The sequence below is a fragment of the Elephantulus edwardii genome, unplaced genomic scaffold (assembly GCF_000299155.1).
Source record: "Elephantulus edwardii isolate Elephantulus edwardi_28Jun2011 unplaced genomic scaffold, EleEdw1.0 scaffold00164, whole genome shotgun sequence".
NCBI classification, from domain to species: Eukaryota; Metazoa; Chordata; class Mammalia; order Macroscelidea; family Macroscelididae; genus Elephantulus; species Elephantulus edwardii.
This window is the reverse complement of record NW_006399914.1, coordinates 4,658,040-4,680,176: the sequence shown is the minus strand read 5'-3', so window position 1 is coordinate 4,680,176 and position 22,137 is coordinate 4,658,040. Positions and strand designations below refer to the sequence as shown.

The 22,137-nt window shown below is 39.1% G+C and overlaps 1 protein-coding gene across 2 annotated transcripts in view; it reads right to left on the bottom strand.

The window, feature by feature from the left end:
* The window catches only part of GALK2 (galactokinase 2), a 229,553-nt gene that overhangs the window by 90,824 nt on the left and 116,592 nt on the right, over positions 1-22,137 (bottom strand). For both annotated transcript variants that reach the window (XM_006895302.1, XM_006895301.1), the window contains exons 6-7: positions 5,512-5,610; positions 1,781-1,933 (exon numbers count right to left, since the gene is read on the bottom strand). In XM_006895302.1, the coding sequence (XP_006895364.1) occupies positions 1,781-1,933; positions 5,512-5,610 (252 nt within the window). The remainder of the gene's footprint in view (positions 1-1,780; positions 1,934-5,511; positions 5,611-22,137) is intronic.

Genomic DNA, 22,137 nt, shown 5'->3' with positions numbered 1-22,137 from the left:
AGAGATCAAAAGAACAGCAGAAGAGAGAACAATGGCACCTCAGAACCAGAATTCATCTCCCAGCATCAAGCTTAAATCTTCTCACACTCTAATCACACCATCTGCCATTCCAAACCTTCCATAACATTTAAATTTTTGTAATTTTTTAAGCCCATGATCACACATTGCTTTATTTCTTTTAACCATTTCCTATTTCCTTCAAATTAATTCTCTACTTCTATGTTCTACACCCTTTTGAATATATCTACGCTGCTATCCATATAATGAATAACTATGCAATGACTACCTCCAAAATAGATTGATGGTTTGGCTGGCAAGGGTCTTCAAAACTGCAAAGGAGAACAGCCCAACATTCCTTTCTGACTCTGTATCCTTAATAAACATGTGGGAGCTCTGGTGGCCTCTTAGAAAGGAGAAAGGTAGTTAAAACAACAAGCTGCTCCACAGAAGAAAAAGGGGCAATCTCCTCCCATAGAATTTATTGACTCCGAAAGGTCACTAGAGGGTCAATTCCCACTTCACTACACAGAACAAAAAAAAAGTGCAAGGGTCTTCTGGGTCCAGGGGTCACACGGAGCTGTGTTTTTTTAGGTATTTTTTAAATTCATTTTAATTAAAATTTTAATGATATTTTGGATTTCCATTCATTCACTGTTACACTTTTCTCCCTGCCCACACTTCCGTTCCAATTGATTCTTCTATTTGAAAAGTAAAAGAAAAATTCTTTCATTGTTATACAATTTCTCCCCCCATGTCCACTCCACCATGCAGCCTTCATTCTGGACTCATGTCATGACAATAATACCTAATCATATAGCCCTTTTAAACAGTTCTTCTTTCCCTCATCTGTTTCAAAGCAGTATACATCATTTATCCCATCTTTCTCAGACTCCCCCCCAACCCCTATGTCAGTCTCATTTTATACAACAGTGGCACTATGTAGTATTTGTCCTTTTATGACTGAAGTATTTCATTCAGCATAATGTCCTCCAGCGAGTATTGAATGTACCATGGACTGCCGAGAAAACAAACAGATTCATCCTGGAGAGGATTAAACCAAGCAACTCCTTGGAGGCAAGGATTCTGGGGCTTCGCCTGACATACTTTGGGCACGTTGCAAGGAGGGACGGGTCCTTGGAGAGGGACATCATGCTTGGGAGGGTGGAGGGACAGCGCAGGAGGGGAAGACCCTCTTTGAGGTGGATTGATTCAGTGACCGGGGTAATCGGGATGGGTGTGTCAGAGGCAGTGCGATTGGCACAGGATAGAGCAGGGTTTGGGGCTCTAGTACATAGGGTCGCTATGAGTCGCAAACAACTAGACGGCACATAACAACAACAACAATGGCAGCTGAGTACAAACAATGATGTATCTGAAACAACTAAGGGATTAGGTTACCATCACTATAGTGGGGGGGGGGAAGGAGAGTTGTGGTTACTTTACATCAATTGCTCCCCCCAAATCCCTACTACCACAGAGCCTACCCTGGCCTGTGTTTCACAAATAAAAGCCTTCTTCTTAATTGACGTTCTAAAATCTTCCGTTGTATACATCATACTATTTACAAATAATGTGTATTTAAGAGCACGCTTATTGGTTTCTCTTCTGAGTTGAGAATTAGAGTGGTCTGTACCCAAAGACCATGAGAATATCATTACTATCAGAGTGTTGCCCTAAAATTTGGGGGGAAAAAACAATGTAATTGGGAAAACAAACAATATAGGAAACAAACAAGGGGGGAAAGCCTACTTCAAACTTCACTCATTTTCCAAGTTCATACCTTTGCAGCAAGCCGACACTCCATCACCCTGATATTGAAATGAGAAGTTGCTGCCTTATTCATCTCTACACAACTGTTAGCAATCACAAATACTGCTGCACTTGGGAGTTTCACATCAGTTGCCCTCAGAGGACTAAATTCTATCAACTTGGCCTATTGGAAAAAGGAATGACAGGTGAGTTATAATTTATTAAAATTCATAAAAGCTTTAGTCATTTAAACATTTATCTTAAAGAGTATTTTATACTAAAATACATTCTATATATTTTAAAAAGTACACATCTCTAGTATTTTTATCTCTATTGTTTAGCTATAAATTGATATGGGGGAAGCTTACATGATTAAAAATTCATTCATTCAAATATTAGTGTTTGACTCCCAGGCACTGCACTGGGCATTGGTGATATAGTAGTGAACTGGCACTGTCCCTGTCTTCAGAGACTACTATCAAGTGCTATAATTTTACTTAATTGCTATTGCTATTGGTAGGTGCTGTTGAGTCAACTCCAGCTCACAGCAACTCTATGTGCAACGGATTAAAATCATGCCCAATTCTACACCATCCTCACAATCAAGGTTGTGCTTCAGTCCACTGCTGCAGTCACTATGTCAATATAGCTAGTTGTGTATCTGCTTCTCTTTTGATAAACTTCTACTTCTCCAAGTATGAGGTCTTTTTCCAAAGACATGGCCTTCTTGACAACATTCCTTAAGGTCATGAGATAAGGTCTGATCATCTATGCCTCTAAGAAGCAGTCTGGCTGCACTGCCTGCAAGAGAGACGCATTTGTTCTTTTGGTAGTCCACGTTATAGTCAATGCTCTACACTCACATGACAATTTAAAGAAATCTGCTCTTCAGTCTTCCTCATTCTTTGTCCAGCTACCACACATACATGAGATAGTGAAGTAATAAACACATTACGCTTTCTCTTTTCAAACTGCACTTAGCTCAAAAGGATGAAAAGTAGACGAAGGCAAACTTCAAAACAAGTGTCAAGAAAAGAGAAGAGCATATACAAATTGATGGGTGAAAAATAATAAAAATAACGTGGGATAGTGTATCATCAGGTTCTCTAGAGAAATAGAATGTCTGAATGTATGTGTGTGTGCACAAACAAGTATATTTTAGGCATGTGTGTGTTTGTGTGTGTGGGCATTGTGTATACTATATATATACACTATATACACATATATATACACTATATATATATACATTGTGTATACTATATATATACACACACACTATAGAGATAATACATAGATAAATCTGTTATTGACTAGATCTTCTAAGGAATCGTGGCTGTGTTTGTATCTGTGTACATGCAAATAAAATCTATACACAAATAAAATACATACATATACAGGATTTTACCACTGTCCAAAACATGAATATCTCTATGAAATCTGTGGGTCAAAATGGCATAAAGCTAAGAAGTAATTACCATTAATTGATATGGAAAAATTTTTTAGCATTCCAAGGTTTAGAGAATAGCCTTCCAAACCATACAAAATAATGATGACATCTAAGATAACACTAACACTTTACAAACATAGCTCAAAGCTATGATGGCTTTACACTGAGTATAGTTCCCAGGCAAGTGGCTTGCAACACCACTCTTGCTACTTAATATTAGCTGCGAAACAACACTGACCACTAGTTTTGCTTTCTGTCTTTTTTCAAAAAGTTGGAAATACTCTTTGGATTTTTGCCAGTTAGTGAAAGCAGGTACTAATGTAGATCTTTCATAAAAGTGCAGTGATTAAAAGAAAAAGAAAAACGGAAGTAATTTTTAAAAAACCATTGGAAATTGGAGGACACTTAAATATACATACTCCACGAAGCTGTATGTACTTTGGCTTAGTGGTTAAAGAGTTGCATTCCCAGTACAAAGGCAAACGGTTTGAATTTACCAACTGCTCCATGAGGAAGATGGACAATCTCCTCCTGTATGATTTACAGTCTCTGAAAAACTGCTGGAGGATTCCGAAAATGTTAAGCCAGTTCCATCTTGAAAGCAGGAGTGGCATCTACTTCCTAAACAACATGCCTCTGGAAACTCTATGAACTTTGATAAATGATAATAGTTATAGAAAAGCTTGAGGCCTTTTGTTCATAGGGTCGCTATGAATCGTGCTTGACTCAATGGCAATCAACAACACACCTCGAAAGCAGTGAGTTTCAGTTTGGAAGATTTTAACCTATAGACATACAGAAAGACAACAATAAAGTAGACCAGAAGGCTGGGAACTCAAACAAGAATTGATATTGTATTTGTAAATCCAAAATATTTAAGCTGGAAATTCAGGAAATATAAGTTAAAATCCTGAGGCAGAGTATCTTCTTTTCTAGGAAAACTCAGGGAGCTCTGGTGGCCAAGTGATAAGGAACTGTATTGAAAACTCAAAGGCATGTGGTTCAAATCTACCAGCGGCTCTGTGAAAGAAAGATGGCCAGCCTCCTCTCTTGTGATTTACTGCATTTGAAAACCCACTGGAGGGTTAGCTATGGACTGGTTCTGACTCAATGGTACAGAACAACAGAACTAGGAAGTCTCAGTTTTGCTCTCAACTTTTTTGCTCTCAAGCTTTCAAATGCTCTGCTGAGCCTATTTATATTTATATTTATATTTATTTATATTTCTACATTCACAGTAAAACCCAAACTGGTATTCGCCTAGATAAAAAGATAACCTAGCCAGTTTGAGACCTAAAGGATCTCTATGAGTACTAAAATTTGGTTTGAGGGTAAGCTGGAAGACAGACCAGAAAGGGTCTTACAAACTCAAAGAATTTCTATTTTTCTTAGACCCTATAGCTAACACACATTAATAAGAGACCTCTTGTTATCATGGCTGCTTGTCATGTCCCATCTAAAACACACACAGTATTAGTATGGAACCAGATTTCTTCATATTTCATCCTTTGAGACATGGGACTTTATAACAAATACTCTTAATAAGAAAAAACCCAGGTGTTCTTGGAAAATATCCAGGTCTATCTAAATCTGATTTTTTTTTTTTTTAAAAAACTACTTTGAAAATATTTTTTCTTTTTAATGTCTGTTTCTGTTTTGAAATGGGTAGTTCATGAGCAAGAGCCAAAGCCTCTGCTCTACCCAAGGAGTTGATAGCTGAGGGGATGTGGTATCCAGCTAAGGAATTCATTCCTGGCTTGTAGTCAACATTCTTTTATCCCACCACTGAAGCCCCAAAAATGTTTACAGAGAAAAATGATACCAAAGCGTAAATTATAAAAAGGGTGGTTGTGAATACACGTGGTAAGAGAACTAACATTTGGATTTAAAACCAACAAGAGATTATGAAAATGCCATGCGATGAAGTGATTTTGGATGGGGGTGTGAAAGGAGGTCCCTGAGAGATAGGAACTTTGAACCTTCATCTTAAAATGAACAGACTTAGGGTGTGAAAAGAATCCAGATGTTTGAGGAAAATTACACTGAAGTGTCTACTCTGTAAGCTTAAGGGAACCATCAAATGCATAAAACAGAGCTGGTAAACTGATAGTTGCCCTAATTAGAATAAGTTGGGAATTATACTACATTGGACCCTATTAGGACACATCACCCCTTTTCTTTCTTTTTTTTTTTTAATTTTTACATTACTCCTTTTCAAAAATAGTCACAACTGATTAGAATAAGAGAAACTCAAGATCTTCCTCTCCATGTAAATTTTCCCTATTTGATATTTTCAATAGTTCAATGTCACTTACAGCTCCTTCTTCTGCAAGAAATGATATAGACTGGTCCATGCCTCCTCCTTCAGTGCCAATATAACGCTCACTCTTAGCACAGATTTCTGCAAGTTCCACCTGTAAAAATAAAAAATCATTCAGTAGTAAGAAGCTGTGCTGCAATCCCAAAGACACACGGTTCAAATCCAACAGATGTTCTGCAGGAGAAATATGGACAATCTCCTTTCGTGTGATTAACTGCCAACTATGGGTCAGTTCTGACTTGAGAGTTCACAACAATAACTATTAGTTTAGTCATATTTTTATCCAGTTCTTGCTTCAAATGAAACAATTCCAGTGCCAATTCTGTTCAATTGACAGTACCTGTCACAAGTGTTATGTTAAAAAGGATTCCAAGGGGAGCTCTGGTGGCCTAGTGGCAAGAAACTGCACTGCAATCCCAGAGGTGCACGGTTCAAATCCACCAGATGCTCTGCTGGGAAAAGGAGGGACAATCTCCTCCTGTACCAGTCAGATCCGATTTGACGGTACACACACACACAATAATAAAATAATAATTAAAAAAAATTTTATAAAAAGGATTCCATAACTAAGCCTAAGAGGAAATCATATAAGATTGATTAACAATGCCTGACACGTGCACAGAATAAAACCCTCCTACTAGCAAGTGTGTGTCTTTGTTTTCTGTAAGAGACTGCATAGTGTTAAGTGATTTTGTTCAGCTTTCTATTTAGTACATCCTTCCCTGAAATAGTATTACTGAAATTCTTATACAGGCACACACTCGTTTCTTTCTCAGTTGCCTTTGCCTTTCTGCAACTGAAATAGGGGAGTTATAACTTTTAATTTACAGCCCCAAAGTTACCCCTCTGATATTTTCATTACTGGTAAGAATCCAAATGCATGTCATAATAACAAAATTATATTTTCAAGTAAGATGAAGATGTCCAACTGACAGTTTTAATTCCAACTGAAAATTAAAATCTAAAATATTACAATAATAATATTTTAAAATAAGTTGTTCTTATTGTTAGATGCTGATTCATAGCAACCTTTGCCCTACCCTACACCACTCTCACCATTTCTGATATGATCCTACCCACTGCTATAATGACTGTGTCAATCCATCTTATTGAAGGTCTTCCTCTCTTCCTCTAGCTCTCTACCGTCCCCAGCATGATGTCTTTTTCCAAAGACTGCTCCTCTTGACAGCATGCTGAAAGTATGTGAGACAAAGTTTCATTATCCTCTCCTCTAAGGAGTTCCCTGGCTGCATCATCCTTCAAGACAGATTTTGGTTGTTCTTTTGGCAGTTCATGGGCTACTCAGTACTCTTCAACATCATAATTCTAGAGCATCAGTTCTTTTTTTTTTTATCCTTATTTTTTTTTGTCTAAGTATCAGATATATAAGAAGCACTTGAAAATATTATGGGTTGTTGGATCAGGCAGACTTTAGTCTTTAAACTGACATCATTGCTCTTCAGCACTTGGGTAAAGTCTTTGACAGTAGATTGTCCCTGTACAAAATGACTTTTTATTTCCTCATTGCTATGACCACGAGGTTTGGTTAATTGTGGACCCAAGTAAAATGAAAACTTCAATATTTTCTCCATCTATTACTGTATTGACAATTGATGAGAATTTTTATTTCCTTGATGTTGAGTTGTAACCCATACTGAAGGCTGTATCTTCTGCAATAAGTGCTCTAAGTCTTCTTCACTTTCTGCAAAGTTGTATCATATGCATAATGTAGGCTGTTGATGAGTCTTCTTCAAATCCTGATACTACATTCTTCATCATACAATTTCTTAAATTATTTGCATAGCATACATATTGAATAGATATGGATAAAGGACACAAATCTGAAGCATGTCTTCCCTGGTTTTAAATTATGTTCTGTTCCCTTGTTCTACTGAGACATCTGCTTCTTGGTCTGTGTGTAGGTTTCATATAAGCACAATTAAGTGTACTTGGATTCTCACTCTTCTCAGTGTTATCCATGATTTGTTATGATTCACACAGTCAAGCACCTTTATATAGTCAACAAAACACATACCATACAAACACCTTTCTGGTATTCTCGGCTTTCAGCTAAGATTCCTCTGGAATCAGCAATAATATCCCTTGTGGCATGGTCTCTTCTGAATCCAGTTTATATTTCTGGTGAGTGGTTGAATTTTTATAGGTACTACTGCAGCTGGTTTTTTTAATAATTTTTATTAAGATTTTACTTGTATTATTAGTGATATTGGATTTTGTTTGATCCTCTTTATTTTGACATGAGAAAAGTACTGATCTTTTCCAGTCAGGTGGTCAGTGGCTGTCTCTCAAATTTATTTGTATAGTCTAGTGAGCACAGCAGGGTTTCATTGGTTTTTTGAAATAAGTCAATTGATATTCTATAATTTCCAGGGCCTTATTTTTTTGGCAATGCTTTCAGTACAATTTGGACTTCTTACTTCTGTGCCATTGGTACTGATCATGTGCTGCTTCCTGAAATAACTTACTGTCAACCAATTCTTTTCAGTATAGTGATTTTGTGAATTATTCTTCACTGTTTTCATCACACTTGACCACAGTCATTTTACCAATCCATCTCATCCAGTGTTTCCTCTCTTGCACTGACCCTCTAGGTTTCCAAGTATTATGTTCTTCTCTTGGAACTGGCTCTTCCTGACAACATGCCCAAATGATTGATGGATTGATGGATTGATGAAATGATGGATTTCAAATTACTTGCTGCCAAGGAAAAATCTGGTTTCACTTTCTCCAAGACAGATCTGTTTGTTCTCTTGGCATTCATGGGATGTTCGATACTTTATTCTAGCACCACAACCCAAAGACATGGATTCTTCTTCTGTCATCCTTAGGTATTGTCAACCTCTCAGATGCATATCAAGTAATTGAGAAGACCATGGCTTGGATCAGGTATACCTTAGTCTTTAAAATTACACTGTCACTCTTAGGCATTCTGTAGATGTCCTTGACAGCAGATTTTTTTTTCCCCACTGCAACGCATCCTTACATTTCCTGACTGCTGGTACCAAAGCTTCATGTTGAAATACTGAAAGATCCTATGAGAAAAATCATGAATGATCCAGGAAGAAACAAAAGATGGCAAAAGGAATACTCAGAGTCACTGTACCAAAAAGAACTGACTGACACAGAACCATTTCAGGAAGTGGCATATGGTCAAGAACCAATGGTAAAGGAAGAAGTTGAAACTGCCCTTAAGGAACTGGCAAAAATAAGGTCTTAAGAATTGATGGAGTACCAACTGACATATTTTAACAAACAGATGCAGCCCTGGATATGCACAACATGTTGTACTAAGAAATTTGGAGGATAGCTACCTGGCCAACTGAAGAGAAAAGAGCCATATTTATTCTCATTCTCAAAAAAAAAACCGTAATCCAATGTTGTTGTTGTAGTTGTTATGTGCCGTCGAGTCGTTTCCAACTCATAGCGACCCTATGCACAAGAGCCCTAAACCCTGCTCTATCCTGCGCCAACCGCCCCGCCTCTGACACACCCATCCCGATTACCCCAGTCACCGAATCAATCCATCTCAAAGAGGGTCTTCCCCTCCTGCGTTGTCCCTCAACCCTCCCAAGCATGATGTCCCTCTCCAAGGACCTGTCCCTCCTGGCAACATGTCCAAAGTATGTCAGACGAAGCCCCAGAATCCTTGCCTCCAAGGAGTAGCTTGGTTTAATCCTCTCCAAGATAAATCTGTTTGTTTTCCTGGTAGTCCAGGGTACATTCAGTACCCTTCTCCAGCACCACAGCTCAAAAGCATCCACTCTCCTTCTGTCCTCCCTAGTCATTGTCCAACTCTCTGAGGCATAACAAGCGATTGCAAATGCCATGGCCTGTATCAGACACACCTTAGTCTCCAGAGAGACACCGTTGTTCCTGAGTACTTTAGAGAGGTCCCTAACAGCAGACTTTCCCATCACAATACGCTTTTTGATTTCCTGACTGCTGGTGCCAAGAGTGTTGACTGTGGAGCCGAGCAAACTGAAGCTGTAAACAATCTCAATCTCTTAGTCATCTATCCTGACGCTGCCAATTGGTCCAGTGGTGAGAATCTTTGTCTTCTTGACATTGAGCCTCAGTCCATACTGAAGGCTGCAGTCCCTGACCCTTCGCAGCAAGTGCATGAGGTCCTCCTCAGTTTCAGCAAGCAGGGTTGTGTCATCTGCATAACACAGATTGTTAATAGATCTTCCACCAATCCTGATGCCACAATTCTCCTCATAGAGCCCAGCTTCTCGGATAATCTGCTCTGCATACATGTTGAAAAGGTAAGGAGACAGGATGCATCCCTGGTACAACCTTCCCAATTCTGAACCATGCAGTGTTACCCTGCTCTGTTCTGACTACTGCCTCTTGGTCCAAGTATAGGTTTCGCATTAGCACAGTTAAATGTTCTGGGATTCCCATTCTTCTCAGAGTCAGCCACAGTTTGTTATGATCCACACAGTCAAATGCCTTTGCATAATCAATGAAACACAGATAGACATTCTTCTGGTATTCTCTGCTTTCAGCCAAGATCCATCTAACATCAGCAACAATATCCCTAGTATTGATGTATTGTCAGAATTGCCATCAAGTAGGAAATGGTCCAAAGCTGACCAACCAGCAGGTTTTCAGAGGCAGTAAATGAGAAAGGAGGAGTTGCTCATCCTTTTCTGATGGTTCAGATAGTAGATTCAAACTATACACCTTTGAGATTGCAGCACTTCTTACCACTAACCTTCATTATGCAGATGATGGAACCTTGCTTGCTGAACATGAGGAGGATGTGATGTGCTTGCTGTAGAAGATCAATGACCGCAGTCTTCAATAAATGCATCTCAACACTGTTGTTGTTGTTCTTAGGTGCCATTGAGTCACTTGCGACTGAAAGCAACCCTATGTAAAGAGCCCTAAACGCTGTTCTATCCTGTGCCAACCTCACTGTCTCAAACACACTCATTCCCACCACTCCAGTCACAGAAACGATCCATCTCATCAAGGGTCTTCCTCTCCTGCACCATCCCTCCACTCTCCCAAACATGATATCCCTCTCCAAGGACCAGTCCCTCCTTGCAACATGCCCAAAGTATGTCAGATGAAGCTTCAGAATCCTTGTCTAAAAGGAGCATTCTGGCTTCACCCTCTCCAGGACAAACCCGTTTGTTCTTGAGCAGTCCATGGTATATTCAACACTCTTCTCCAGCACCACAGCTCAAGATTCTCTTTCTATCATCCCTATTCACTGTCCAACTTTCCAATGCATAGCACAAAATTGCAAAGAATATAGCCTGGATCAGATGCACCTTAGTCTCCAGCTTGATGTTGCTGCTCTTCAGTACTCTTGAGAGGTCCCTCACAGCTGACTTTCCCAATGCAATTCGTCCTCTGATTTCCTGGCTGCTGTTACCAAGAGTGTTGACTGTGGAACCAAATAAACTAAAACTGTTAACTATCTCAATCTCTTCACCATCTCAACGTTAAGAAAACAAAAATTCTCACCATTGGACCAGAAGACAATATCATGATAGATGGGGATAAGACTGAAACTGTCAATTACTTCATCTTACTTGAATCCACAATCCATAAACTTGGTACCAGCAGAGACCAGGAGATATATTAGGAAAGCATGTAGTTTAGGAACCTCTCCAAATTATTGAGGACCAATGATGATAGTTTTCTTCCAAGATATGTCTTAGAAAAGGAGCAGTCAGAGTGCTCCTTGGAGGCAAGGATGACAAAACTTCGTGTCTCATACTTTGGATATGTTGTTAGGAGAGGTTATTCCTTAGAAAAGGATATCATGGAAGGGTTGAGGGTCAGCAAGAGATGAAAACACCCATCAAGGTGGAACAACATGGTGACTGCAGCAATGAGATCAAGTGTATCAAAGACAGTAAGGATGGCACAGAACAGAATAGGATTCAGATCTGTTGTTCATAAGGTCTCTATGACTTGTCACTTGACTTGATGGCATCTAACAACAACATAACCCAATAGTACTCAAGCAAGGTATTATTTAGGTTCCACCTGAATGTTTTTTAAGTACTTTAATTTCTAGTTTTATAGCATTATTGTATGAGAAGATATTTTGTATTATTTCTATGTTTTTTTTAATTTGTTGACACGTGCATTGTGTCCCAACATATGATCAATTCTGGAACATGTACAATTTGCATTTGAGAGTCAAACACTCTGAATTTAAAAAGTCTAGTTGGCTAATTTTTTCTGACTCCTGCTCCATGCACATTTCAGGATAATACTTTGCCTTGTATTCCCAAGCTGTCCTTTGAAATATTCTATTCAGCTCCTTAACTTGTCAATTTCTTCCTTTTGCTTTGGCTTTTCGGTGCTGTAATGCAATATTCAGAGTCTCTTCTGACATGTATTTTGGTCTTTATATTCTTCATGGATGATATTCTTCATACCTTCCCACAGCTCATCTGGTCTTCACTCATTAGTGTTCAATTTTCAAACCTGGTCCTGAGTTGGATATTAAATTTGGGGAGGGGGGGAATAAAACTCAAGATCAAATTTTGATTCCTGTGGATGTGATTTAATCTTCATTAGTGTTAATTTGAACTTGCATATGAGTAGTTGATGGTCTGTTTCACAATTAGTACTAGTTTTCACTGCTGACTTTGAACTTCTCCAGTGATTCCTACCACAGATATAATCTATCTGATTCCTGTGCATACTATCAGGTGAAATCCATGTGTATAGCCTGTGTCTATATTTCTTACAAAGGTATTTTCTATTAATAGCTCATTGGTTTTGCAGAATTTTATCATTCTATCTCCAGCCTCATTTCTGTCAACAAGTACATATTTCCTATTACTAATCCTTCTTCCCGGTTCCCAACTTTTGCATTCCAGCCACCCATTATTATTAATGCATCTTGGTTACATGTCCAATCGATTTCTGACTACAATAGTTGGTAGAAACCATCTATTTCCTCTTCTTTGGCTCTGGTTGTTGGTTCATAAATTTGAATGATAGTGTTATTAACAGGTATTCCTTGTATGTGTATGGATATTAGCCTTTCACTTACAATATTCTATTTCAAAATGAATCTAGAAACATTTTTTTTTTAACTATGAGCCCCAGAACACTTGCTTGTGCTTATACAAAACCTATATTTGGACCAGGAAGCAGTCCACAGAGCAGAGCAGGGAAACACTGCATGGTTCAAAATTGGGAAGGGTGTACACCAGGGACGTGTCCTAGCTCCATATCTTTTCAATCTATGCAGAACATATCATTCAGGAAGGAGGGCTTTATGAGGAGGAGAGTGGCATCAGGACTGGAGGAAGACTCATCAACAACCTATGTTATGCAGATGACACACCTTGCTTGCTGAAACTGAAGAAGACCTGAAGCACTTGCTATAGAAGGTCAAGGACTATAGTCTTCAATATAGATTGAAGTTCAACATCAAAAAGACAAAGATTCTCACCACTGGGCAAATTGGCAGCATCATGATAGATGGAAAAGAGATTAAGTTTGTTAACAATTACAACTTGATCAGCTTCACAATCAACACTCTTTGCATCAGCAGTCAGGAAAAAGATGGGAAAATCTGCTGTCATGGATCTCACACAGTACTGAAAAGCAACGATGTCAGTCTAGAGACTAAGGTGCACCTAATCCAGGCCATGGTCTTTGCAATCACTTGCTATGCATCAGAATGCTGAACAATGACTAAGAATGACTGAAGGAGAATTGGCGTTTTCGAACTGTGGTGCTGGAGAAGAGTCTTGAGCATACCATAGTCTGCCAAGAAAACAAACAGGTCTGTTTTGGAGAGGGGGAAACCAAGTTTATCCTAGGAGGCTAAGATTTTTGAAGCTTTGTCTCATGTACTTTGGGCACATGGCCAGGAGAAAACGGTCCCTGGACATGGACATTATTCTTGGAAGGGTGGAGGGAAAGTGAAGGAGAGGAAGACTCCGGAAGAGATGGATTGATGCAGTAACTGGGGCAATAGGGGTTGGTGTGTCAGAATTATTAAGACTGGCTCAGCACAGGGGAGGGTTCAGAGCTGTTGTACACAGAGTTGCTATGGTTCGCAGATTTGACAAAAACAACAGTTGGCTAATTGTATAGTTTAGTTCTTTTGTATCTTTGTTGAGTTTCTTTCAAGTTGATCTGCCCTCTATTGAGAGTGGTACTTTACAGCTTCCTACTACTATTGTAGTGCTAACTTCAGTTTTGTTAACAGTGTTTTACATTTTGCAGATCTACCATTTGGTGCATAGATATTGACTAAGGTTATGTCTTCTTGATCTATTGTGTCTTTAATCATTATGTAGTGCCCTTCCATATCTCTTATGGTGGTTTTCATCCTGAAGTCTATTTTATTAGAGATTAGTATTGCCATTCCTGCTCTCTAATGGATGTCATTTGCTTGGTATATTTTTTTTCCCCAGCCTTTGATTTTTAGTCTATCTTTTCTCTAATTTTTTTTTATGTGTCTCTTGTAGGTAACATATTAATGAGGTATGGTGCTTTGGTTTTGTTTTTAATTCATTCTACCACTCTTTTTCTCTTAACTGGAGTGTTTAAGCCATTCACATTAAGTGATTATTGGTAGGCTAGGTTTTACCATTGTCATTTTACAGTGTTCCTTTTTTCTGTTTTTGGTGGTTACTTTGTGTGAGATACTTTCTATTGTGTCTGTGTAGGTTGTTGATAGTTCCTTTCTTTTAGATGCTATTGATAAGTTGATGACTAGGTGTTGCCCCCAGTTCTGTTTCTCAATGTCAGTTTTTTCCACTAGTCCTCTATCAGAGGCATCTCCTAAGTGTAGGCAAGATCCTTGGAATGCTGTCTGGAATACTTTGCTCAGAGAAAAGGCCCAGAGAAGTGGTAAGGTCCTAACCACACAGTTTCCAAGTTTCAGTAGGTGCTAATGGCCAACTAGTGTATATATATCCTCCAAGATGTTAGATTTTGTGAAGAAGAACATGGCATCGGGATTGAAGGAAAACTCATCAACAACTTGTATTATGCAAATGGTACAATCTTACTCACCAAAACTAAGTAGTACTTAAAGTTCTTGTGGCAAAAGGTCAAGGACTGCAGCTTCTAGTATAGATTGCATCTTAACGTAAAGAAAACAAAAAGCCTCACTACCAGGCCAACAGGCAGCATCATGATAGATGAAGAAATGATTGAAGTTGTTAACAATCTCATCTTGCTAGTATTCACAAATATACCCCATGGTACCAGCAGTCAAGAAATCAAAAGACAGTATGTTGTTGTTGTTATGTGCCATTGAGTTGCCTGTGACTCATAGCGACCCTATGTACAACAGCACTGAAGCCTGCCCTGTCCTGAGCCAATCTCATTGACTCCGACACACCTACCCACATTGTCCTAGTTACTGTATCAATCCTTCCCACTTCAGGTCTTCCTTTTCTGCACTGTCCCTCTGCCCTTCTGAACATGTCCTTCTCCAAGGACTAGTCAGTCCTGGCCACCTGCTCAAAGTAGTGATAAGTAGTCTAATCTTCTATTCTAGGGACCTGACCATGGTATATTTTTAAATACCAGCAAGATGAGTGCTTATCAAGGGTTGTTGTTGTTGAGTACCTTCGAGTTGAGCATGACTCCTAGTAACCCTATGAACAGAAGGCCTGAAGCCTTTCAATAATTATCAACATTTATCAAAGTACATAGAGTTTCTGGAGGCAGATTGTTTAGGAATTGGATGCCACTCCTGGGAACGAAAGGGGATTGGGAATCATTGTTTCCAAAACAATTCACTTATTAGTTATTGTGATGAGAAATTAGGCAAAGGTAATGGAAAAAGTTATGTTGATAACTAATGTCATTAGCATCATTAAAATGTACAACTGGAAAATGTTTCATTGACAAATATGTTAAATATTTGTATAACAATTTTTAAGGTGGAGAGAAGAATCTCAGCACTGAAGGACAACCAATATAACGACAAGGAAAAAAGTAGTCTGAGACAACAGGCGAGTGTGTGCTCTAACTGACAGAATTTCAGTCTGAGTAGGCAGGAAGACTTTATACTTTCAAACAAAGCATGTCTGTAGTGAAAAATTAAAATGCAAGCCCACCACTTTTCTACCTCTGTGGGCCTACTTGAAACTCCCAGTTCTATTCTCCCACTTCTTTCCTATCATTATATTGTTGTTGTTGTTGTTGTTGTTGTTGTTGTTGTTGTTGTTGTTATGGGTCGTCGAGTCGCTTGCGACTCATAGCGACCCTATGTACAACAGCTCTAAACTCTCCTGTGCCAATCTCATTGTCTCTGACACACTTATCCCAATTGCCCCAGTCACCTCCTGCGCCTGCCCTCCACCCTCCCAAGCATGATGTCCTTCTCCAAGGACCAGTCCCTCTTTACAACATGACCAAAGTATGTCAGACAAAGCCTCAGAATCCTTGCCTCCAAGAAGCAGCCCGGTTTAACCCTCTCCAGGATGAATCTGTTTGTTTTCTTAGCAGTCCATGGTACCCTCAGCACTCTTCTCCAACACCAAAGCTCAAACGCATCAATTCTCCTTCTATCCTCCTTGGTCATTGTCCAGCTCTCTGATGCATAACAAGATATTGCAAAGACCATGGCCTGTACCAGACGCACCTTAGTCCCCAGAGACACACCTTTGCTCTTGAGTACTTTAGAGAGGTCCCTAACAGCAGACTTTCCCATCACAATGCGTCTTTTAATTTCCTGGCTGCTGATGCCAAGAGCATTGATTGTGGAGCCAAGCTGACTAAAGCTGTGAACAATCTCATCCTTCACCATCCATCCTGATGCTGCCAAACTTATTGTCTCTGACACACTTGCCCCCATTATCCCAGTCACTGAATCAATCCATCTCATCGAGGGTTTTCCTCCTTTGTGCTCTACCTCCACCCTCCCAAGCATGACTCCCTATCTAAGGACTGATCCCTCCTCAGAACATATCCAAAGTATGTCAGACAAAGCTTCCGAATCCTTGCCTCCAAGGAGCAGCCTGATCTCATCCTCTCTATGATGAAACTGTTTGTTCCCTTAGCAGTCCATGGTATATTCAACACTCTTCTCCAGCATCACAGCTCAAAGGCATCAATTCTCCTTCTATCATCCCTAGTTATTGTCCGGCTTTCTGATACATAGCAAGTAATTACAAAGGCTATGTCCTGAATCAGGCATACTTTAGTCTCCAGGATGACATAGTTGCTCTTCAGAACTTTGAGAGAGACCATTTTTCCCAAATAAATTAATTTCTATGATGACTCCTGGCCTCTGGTCATTTAGGAGAAAGCTGACATGATTTCTAGATCTTCCTTTGAAGGTACTGAAGACAGTTAACAAGGCAAGTTTATCTTCATGTGTGGTTCATCTCTTGAAACAGCCGGCAAAGGAATCAAAGGTCCAGTGGGCTCCACAAATGAACAACTAGCCAGTTGCTGACCAGTTGTTGTTAGGTGCTATCAAGTCAACTACAACTCATCACAACCCTATGAACAACAGATATGAACCTTGATCTATATTGCATCATCCTTATGGCTTCTGTTCTGCTCAAGCTTATTGTGGTAGTCACTGTGTCAATCCATCTCAAAGAAGGTCTTCTTTCCTTCCCTTCTACCTTTCCCAACATTATGTGTCTCTTCCAGGACTGGTTCTTCTTAAAAATATTCCCCTAGTATATGAGACAAAGTTTTGCCACACTCGCTTATAAGGATCACTCTGGTTGCACCTCCTTCAAGACAGATTTGTTTGTTCTCCTAGCAGTCCATTCAATACTCATCACCAACATCACAATTCAAAGACATCAATTATTCTTCTATCATCCTTATTCTTTTTTCAGCTTTCAGATGCATAAGAGAAGCAATTGAAAATAACTAGACTTAGATCAGCTAGACCTCAGTCTTTAAAATAATCTTTTTGCTGATCAGTAGGGTTGTTGAAAGAGGAGAAATAACAGAGCTTAATTTAACAGTAACTGAGATGGGCTAAAGAACTATAAATGTAAAACTAGCTATCTAAAAACAATAGTAATAATACAAAAAATTCCATATAGAAATATATAGTTAACTGAATAATTATAAGCTTTTTCCTTGCATCACAGATGAGACAAGGATGCCCAATGGCACCACTTCTATTCAATATATTGTATTAGAAGTGCTTGAAAGGGAATACAACAAGAGAAGGAAATAAAAGGCATCAAGATCAGCAAAGAGATGGTTAAGTTGTCACTATATGCAGATGATATGATGTGTGCACAAAAAACCCCAATGGCCCAACAACAACAACAAAGAAAATCTGTTAGAAGTAGTGGACCAATTTAGTAAGGTGACAGGATACAAGATCAATATCCAAACATCAGTGGGATTCCTCTAGAGTAACAAGGAAAATAAAGAGAAGGAAATCAAGAAAGCAATACAATTTATACTAGCCAACCACAAATTCAGTTATTTGGGAATGAATCTAGAGACATAAAAGACCTGCACAAAGAAAATGACAGAGAACATTTCTGTGAGGCACAATAAAAGACCTAAATAAATAGGAAAATGTTTCCTGTCCATGGATAGGAAGATTCAATATTGTGAAAATGACGATCCTACCAAAAGCAATAACATATTCAACACAATCCCAATGTTGTTGTTGTTAGGTGCTGTCAAGTCGTGGATGACTCATTGTGACCCTATGAATGAAAGGCCTGAGCACTGTTCATAGTTTCCAGAGGCAAGCTATTTCAGAAGTGGATGCCACTCCTGCTTCCAAGCTTGTTTTAATCAGGAAGCTCCACCAAACACTGTCCACGATGGGCAACCATTCTTGCATTTGACACATCAGTGTTACAGTGTTTAGCATCACAGCAACCATGAGTTACCTCTGTACAGTAATACACAGACCCATGCTATACCACCTAGAAGAATGTTGGACAGAAAAACAATTTGAACCAGGCCTGAGTGCCAAAAATAAAATCAGCCACATCCCTTCTCCCTTTGGGGCTTCAAGCCACCACCTGACTTAAACCCTATGCCAAGTCTCAAGGGCCTTGCTCCTGGGAAGGGAAAGTAGTACTGCATGTCAAACACAAGCCGGAAAAAGCACACAACCCCCAAAACTTGTGATTACTTGCGTAGGCAGACCACCATGCTCAGGCAGCAAGAAGCCACAGAGACCCTGGCTGAAGTCATCCTGGAACAACCTGGCCACCTTCTCCTCCCCTCCTTCTTCAGGGCTTTAAGCCACCACCTGCCTTAAAGCCAAGGCCAAGCTCAAGGGTCTCGCTCCTGGGGGGAAGATCCGTACTGCACATCAAAGACAAGCCCCAAAAAGCACATGACCCAAAAAATTTTAGATTACTTGCACATGCAGACCACCATGCTAGGGCAGCAAAAAAGCTATGAGACCCTGGTTGGGCAATCTCCTTCTGTACTAGTCAGATCCAATTTGACGGTACACACACACACACACACACACAATCCCAGTACAGATACCAAATTAATTTTTCAAGGAGATTGAAAGGGAAATTAACCAGTTTATTTGGGGAGGAAAGAGACCCTAAATAAGCAAAGTACATCTGACAAACAAAAATGAAATGGGAAGCATAGCACTCTCTGACCTCAAAACCTACTACACATCAGTAATAACCAACACATCCTGGTACTGGTACAATGACAGGCACATAGATGAACAGACCAAAAAAAAGAGAATCCAGAAATGGACCTCTGTATCTATGGTCAACTGACATTCGACAAGGAAATAACACTTAAACACCTATCCTATATGGAAAAATGATAACCTCTTTAACAAATGGTGCTGGCAAAACTAGACTGCTACTTGTTGTTGTTATGTGCCGTCGAGTCATTTGCGACTCATAGTGACCCTATGTACAACAGCCCTAAAACCTGCTCTATCCTATGACAATTGCACTGTCTCTGACACACCCATCCCAATTACCCCAGTCACCGAATCAATCCATCTCATAGAGGGTCTTCCCCTCTTGCACCATCCCTCCACCCTCCCAAGCATGATGTCCCTCTCCAAGGACCTGTCCCTCCTTGCAACATGCCCAAAGTATGTCAGACGAAGCCCCAGAATCCTTGCCTCCAAGGAGTTGCTTGGTTTAATCCTCTCCAGGATGAATCTGTTTGTTTTCTTGGAAGTCCATGGTACATTCAATACTCTTCTTACAAAAGCTTAAACAGGATCTACATCTCACACCATACACAAAAATCAACTCAAGGCAGAACTGAGTCTGGGAGTCAAGCCCAAAACCATAATGTTCATAAGAGACAAACTGGGATCAAGCTTAGAAGGCTAGTCTATGGTATAAGAGACTGCCAAAAACATCCAGAAATGCACAATCTGGAGAAGATAAAATTGATGAATGGTACTTTCTAAATATTAAATTTCTATGCTCATCAAAAAGTTTACCCAACAGAGTGAAAAGGAAATCTACTGATAGTCAACAAACATTTGGCAATATCATCTATGACAAGGGTTTCAAAAGTTTATAGAATACTACTAGGCCTCCAGAAGAAAAAGACTAATAACCCAATTACAAAATGGGTAAAAGACATGGAAAGACTTTTCACAGAAGAAGACATTCAGCTGTCCAACAGACACATGAAAAAAAATGCACAAAATCACTGGCAATAAGAGAGATGCAAATCAAAACTATAATGAGATACCATCTCACTCCAATAGCAGTGAAAAATTTAGTAGGGTAACAAGTAATAAATGTTGGAGAGGTGGGAACTCTAAAACACTCAGCTGGACTGTAAAATAATAATAAGCACTTGAAGACAGTTTAGTGTTTCCTAAAAAAGCTGAACATAAAAAAATTCCATATGACCCAGCTATTCCACTCCTTGAATACCCTGAGAAAATGAGAATTGAGACACAAATAGAGACGTATATACCATTGTTCATAGCATTGCAAGAACATAGAAATAGCTCAACCACAATCTAATGGATTCAGAAATTATGGTACATTTACATGATGGAGTAATGATTTTGTAAATAACTACCTAACTTGGGAGAGACTGGAGAGAATTATACTCACTCAGTCCCATAAGGACAAATATTGTATAAGACCATTATTGTAGAACATGTATGAGGATCCAAGAGGAATAAGGGACAAAGAAAGGTGAGGATAGGCAGAGGTAGCGTAGTTAATCAGAAGGTCACACAATTTGATGGGGGGGTAGATAAAGGAAATGAGAAAGGTCTGCTGTGTAAAACTGTGTATATGAACTTTTTAAGTAAACTAGTTTAAAATAAAAATTTTATTTAAATATTTCTTTAAAAAAAGTTAAGCATAGAAACTCTATATGACCCAACTATTCCACCACTAGGAATATACCCCAAGGAAATTATAAAAGATACAAAACAGATCTAGGGACTGACATAGGGGTGTGAGGAGACTGAGAAAGATGGGATAAATTACGTATACTGCATTGAAACAGATGAGGGAGAGAACTGTTTAAAAAGTATATATCATTAGGTATTATTGTCATGACATGAGTCCAGAACTAAGGCTGCATAGCGGACTTGGACTTGGGAGGAGGGATGATTGCATTTAACAATCAAAGAATTTTTCTTTTACTTTTCAAAGAGAAGAACAAACCAGAAGGGAAGGGTGGGCAGGAAGAAAAGTGTAATAGTGAATGAATGGAAATCCAAACTTTCTGTAAATTTTCATTAAAATTAATAAGAATAAGAAAAAGGAAAAAAATCCAGAGATCTATATACCAATATTCATAGCAGCTTTATTCCCCATCACAAGAACATGAAAACAGCCCAAATGTCCAACCACAACTGAATGGATTTAGAATTGTGGTATAATCCCATGATAGAATAATATGCCGAACTCAGGAGCAACAATTTCAAAAAATACTGCATAACTTGATTGAGACTGGAGAGCACTATGCTGAGTGAACTACCTCAGTGTCATAAGGACAAATACTGCATAAGACAAGTATTGTAAAAATAAAAGGGAAACTAGTAAAACATGTATGGAGACTCAAGGAGGAAAGGGGTAAGAGTGGAATGGTGATGGTGGGTCGGGGCAAAACCACAGGTTACAGCTTGGTGGGTGGAAGAAGGGGATGAAAGAAATGGGAAGAATCCAGTGGGGACCTGAAAATGATAGGCAAGGTCCAAAAGTGATTCATTTTATAAAACATAATACATAGGAACGATTGTATGAACCACAATATGAATGAAGAATAATATGGAAAAAATATATATATAAACTTTGTAAGTGAACCTTTATAAAAGAAAAAAAATTAACTAACTAAAAGAATAGAGAGGCAAACAAGCCACATGAAGAAATGTTCAAAATCCCTAGCTCTAAGAGAGATGCAAATCAAAACAACTATGAGATATCATCCCACCCCAGTAAGAATAGCAAAATTTAACAGAATAGCAAACATCAAATGCTGGTGAGGTTGTGGAGAAACTGGAACCCTTATTCACTGTTGGTGGGAGTATAAAATGGTGCAACCATTATGGAAGGCAGTTTGGCGCTTTCTCAAAAAGTTGCAAATAAAAATACCATTTGACCTAGCAATTCCACTACTGGGAAATTACCTTAAAGAAACCATAATTGCCACCCAAGCAGATCTATACACATCCATGCTTATTACG